General features: G+C 58.2%; 1 protein-coding gene across 1 annotated transcript in view; it reads right to left on the bottom strand.

Moving 5' to 3' along the window:
* AGPAT4 (1-acylglycerol-3-phosphate O-acyltransferase 4) overlaps positions 1-4,770 on the bottom strand; it is a 31,313-nt gene that overhangs the window by 2,396 nt on the left and 24,147 nt on the right. Inside the window, exon 6 of the mRNA XM_015560023.1 lies at positions 3,733-3,808. Within this exon, the coding sequence (XP_015415509.1) occupies positions 3,733-3,808 (76 nt within the window). The remainder of the gene's footprint in view (positions 1-3,732; positions 3,809-4,770) is intronic.

Consider the following 4,770-nt stretch of genomic DNA (forward strand, 5'->3'; position numbering starts at 1 on the left):
GCGCTCGTTCACTGTCCTCGGGGCCCCGGGCTGGCACGGTGGGTGCCCGCGCCCGCCTGCCCTGGAAGTCCCGGTTCTCTAAGAGCCGAGGCTTCTGGGAAACGCTTCCCTCGACTTCAGGACTTGGGTGTTTCCTTTAACGACTTGAGACAGAGATGGCTGAGGTGTACGGGACTCTCTCCTTTCCCAGTCGGGGTGCGGCATCAGGGGTAATGTGTCCTTCACTACTCAGCGTCATTGTGGGGCAACCCCTGCCCTCTCCCCGGGGGGATCAGGGCCTCCTTCCATGCCTTCCTAGCCCGGCCCCGGCCTGCCTCCTCCCCAAGAGCAGCCGTGGGAAGTGGGGATTCCTCGGGAAATCAAATCATCAAGCAGTTATCGGACAAGGGGCTCCTGTGCCGAGTGCCCCTCCCCCCCCAGGACTGGCTTCCTACAGACCTTACCAGGCGGTGACAGGTGTGGGAGGCCCCTCATGCCACTGCCCTGCCAAAACGCGGGGGTTTTCCTCAGCCCAGGGGAGGGGCGCCCAGGAGCCTGGTAACTAGGTGGAGGGTACAAAGGGCTGAGGTGTCCCCCTAGAGCTCATAAGCTGAAGCCTAACCCCTGAGGTGATGGTTTTAGGAGGTGGGACCTTTGGGGGTGCACCCGTATGATTGGGGCTAGCGCCCTTATCAAGGAGACCCAGGGAGCTCCCTCCCTCCCTCTGTGAGGATGAGGGCCAGGGCCAGAGTCTGACGGTGGCTGACGGCACCCTGAGCGCGGACTCCTGCCCACCCAGCTCCACACGCTGAGCAGTAAATTCCAGTGGACACGCCTCTGACCCCCGGCCCCGCCCTGCACCCCTCCTAGAGCCACTCCACACACCCCAAGGCAGCCGGAGCGGGCCTTCACCCACTTGGTCATTTTCACCATTAGCGGCTCCTTTCCACTCCCTTCGCAAGCCAGCCGGCAGCCCAGGAAGTGCGGTCAGAAAGGAGACGGAACTGGGAAGGCTCTGGGGGAAGGTGTGCGGCTAAGGACACCGAGGCTGCAGGGAACGTTTATGAACAGGTATTTGAGCCAAACGGAGGACGTGCCGGAAGCAGGAGCTCGAGGGGGGAGCAGGAGGACGGCCTGGAGGCGGAGGCAGGTGGGGATGGATTACGGGATAGTTAACAGGATCAGGTGCTCTCAGGGCGGTTTATTCCAAAGGCGTGGTGACCTAGACGCACAGAAACAATGAACGGGCTTGCTTACGGCCCGATGGCCTTGCACTAGAGTCGGAGGTTTGGGCGCGACCGCCACGACCTGCCCATTAGGATTTGTGAGGCCACCCTGAGGTAGCGCCACAGAACCCTTCTCCGTCCCCAGGTGGGTCTCGGTTTACAGGTTCCCAGGTGCTGACCTGGGAATGGCTTTGGTCCCTAAGGATCACGTCGGGGTGTGAACGGCTTCTTAGAGCCCACCCCCCACAGCCAGCAGGAGCCCCAAATGCCAACCAGTAGTCAAACCTCCATTCTGGAATGCCTCCCTTCTCAAAAAGTTACGTTCTCAACCAAGTGATTCATGGGAAAATGTCTCGGTTGTCAAACAGAACTTCAGTTCTTGATCCAACAGCCCTTTTATGCTGATACCTGCATGATCAGTCACTCGTCTCAGGCAGCAAAGGAGAGAATGTGCAGGTTAGGGTTAGGGTTAGGACTAGGGCTAGGGTTAGGCTTAGGACTAGGACTAGGGTTAGGGCTAGGGTTAGACTTAGGGATAAGACGAAGGTTAGGGTTAGGTTTAGAGCTAGGGCTAGGGTTAGGGAATAGGACTAGGGTTAGGGTTAGGTCTAGGACTAGGGTTAGGATACGGTTAGTGCTAGGGTTAGGTTTAGGGTTAGGGCTAGGTTTAACGTTAGGTCTAGGGTTAGGGTTAGGGTTAGGGTTAGGGTTAGGGTTAGAACTAGCATTATGGTTAGGGTTAGGATTAGGGTTAGGTTTAGGGCTAGGACTAGGGTTAGGGTTAGGGTTATGGTTGGGGCCAGGGCTAAACCTTGAGGTGTCATCTCAGGAAATGCCTTGATATCGGTGGGCTGATGGAGAGCCCTCTCCCGCCTCAGCACAGGTGTGCGCCGGAGAACAGTCCCCTTTGCCCGATGGTGTTGGGGCTGCATCTGCCGTGCGTTTGTATTTGTGGCTTTTTACAAAAGGATTCATTTCTTGGGCCTTTTCTGAGCGCATTTCTCTAACAGTGACATTTTCTCTACCGCCAACTGATTCAACTGGAAAACAGCAGCAGGAACACACTGCCCCGTGTGGGAGCCAGAGGGGAAGGATGGCTACCCCGCTCCTCTCGGACCCAGGCGGGCCTTGGAGTCGTGTTAAAACCTGGCCCTCACCCTCTGGTCTGAAGCCGCTGCCCTGGAAATGCGACTCCAAGTCACCCCTCAGACCCCCCTGGAGGACTCTGAGCTCGAGGCCCCGGTGCCCGGGTGCCATGCTGGTGACAGGTGTGCCCAGACCCCAAGCGGAGAAGAGACCAACAGGGTGAGAGCTGGGACCGGCGGCTGAAAGGCACCTGGGAAAGTCACGCCCTTGGGGCACACGGAAGCGACTTCATGCAGAGATGGTTGGGACCTTCATTCCAAACCGGAGCTACACGTGTCTGCGGAACCTGGTGGCGCAACCTGGACCCACACCCTACGGCACGCTCCGCCCAGGATGGCAGTTCTCATCTCCGGTGGCGGCGGCCCCGGAGCCCCACGCGATGTCTTCTCATGAGGAGCGGGGGGAAAGGCAGCAGGCGCCGGGCCTGCATTCCTAGAGTGAGGACGCCCGAATCCACGGGATTCTAGGTAGTGAGCTGGTTTGGGCTGAAAGTGTATGATGGATCAGAACTAAGGGTTTGCTGGGTGGTGAGACTTGGTCATAAAAATGTCTCCCTCATCCAGCCAGCGTGGCTCAGTGGTTGAGCATCCATCTATGAACCAGGAGGTCACGGTTCAATTCCCGGCCAGGGCACATGCTCAGGTCGCGGGCTCGATCCCCAGTGTGGGGTGTGCAGGAGGCAGCTGATCAATGATTTTCATCATTGATGTTTCTATCTCTCTCTCCCTCTCCCTTCTTCTCTGAGATAAAAAAAAAATACATTTTAAAAAAACACCAAAAATCTTGTTTGACAAGAAACCAATGGATTTTATTGTAAAAAACATATCTGCCTTCCTCACCAGGTAGAAGCTGACTCTTCACCTCCCGTGAGTCGGAGCAGTTTGGACAAGAATGATCAGACTCCCTCTGCCCTGTGCTCGGAAAGAGAGCCGTGGAAGGAAGGAAAGTGGGGGGCCCTGGGGATCTGGAGCACGATGGGGGATGCTGCAGAGATCACACCCGCCACAGGGAACCCCGGTGCTTCCTGTTTATGCGGCGGTGCTGGGAGACCAGACTGTGGGCCCGGGCGCCCCGGGATCGTGTGCACTGCTCACGGGACACCTCGCCCCCAGGACAACAGACAAGGGCCGTCGGGGCCAGTACGTCCCTTCCTGTCCACTGCACCCAGGACATGCTCCCTTCTGTCCGTGACGCCCCCCGAACAAGTGTCTGCTGTGCTCCGTCCCTGCTGCTAAGCCGAGGGCCAAGACCTCAGCCAATGGCAAAGCTCGCCACCACCACCAACTCCCAGGGGACCCTGTGCACCCACGGGGCACCCACTGAGCACCCCCGTGCACCCACAGCACAGCTAGAAACGGGGGCTGAGCCCCGCAGCACTGACCTTTTCCTGGTACAGCCTGTGCAGCCAGGCCGAGCACTGGTCCTCGTCCTCCGGGACCTGCTCCAGGGGGATCCGCCTGCAAGGAGGAGAGGAGAGCTGGGCCCGCGCCCGCACGGCTGCAGTGACGGGGTGTCCCTGGGCTCCCACACAGGGAGCCGAGGCCGGGAAGGGGTCCCCCAGCTGCTGGGAAATGGGAAGGGCATCCACATCCATTCTGGGGACACACCGGCCAGAAGGCAGTCATGGCCTTGGGAGGATGACCAGGGGACGGGGCCTCTCCACCCCCCGACCCCCCACTTCCCACCCCCCCGCTGGTGCTGGCAGGGGCTGGTTGCAGTGCGGACTCACTCCATCATTTCTAACTAAGGGGCCTGCAGAGCAAGGAGGTGAGTGTTCACACACGAGGGCCTTCCCAGAGGGCGGATGGTGCGAAGGGAGCTGCTTCCCCCTCACTCCTGCGCTCCCCTCCGAGATGGCTCACATCCTGCAGCGGGTTCCCCCAGCCCCGGCCCCGCTGACCCAAGTGCAGGTGCTGAAGGGACTAGCACAGTGATGGCGAACCCATGACACACGTGTCAGAGGTGACACGCAAACTCATTTTTTGGTTGATTTTTCTTTGTTAAATGGCATTTAAATATATAAAATAAATATTAAAAATATAAGTCTGTGTTTTACTATGGTTGCAAATATCAAAAAATGTCTATATGTGACACGGCATCAGAGTTAAGTTAGGGTTTTTCAAAATGCTGACACGCCGAGCTCAAAAGGTTCGCCATCACTGGAATAGGGGGACAGGCCTCGCCTCAACACTGGGAGGCCTCCTCTGGGTGGAGGGGGGGGGCTTGCTGCTCGCCCCCTCCCCCTCCTAGGGCTTCCCACTGGGTGATAAGGGGGGCGGTCCCCTGCAGGGTTTACAAAGGAACCAGTCCTAATGGTGACATTTCTTCCCCATTTAAGGGGGAACTGGAGTTGCTCTGAGATAGAAAACGGTTTAACTGAGGCTGTGGGTCCACCAGGAAAGCTGGAGCTTTCTCTGCA

Source organism: Myotis davidii, unplaced genomic scaffold (assembly GCF_000327345.1).
Source record: "Myotis davidii unplaced genomic scaffold, ASM32734v1 scaffold1494, whole genome shotgun sequence".
NCBI lineage: Eukaryota > Metazoa > Chordata > Mammalia > Chiroptera > Vespertilionidae > Myotis > Myotis davidii.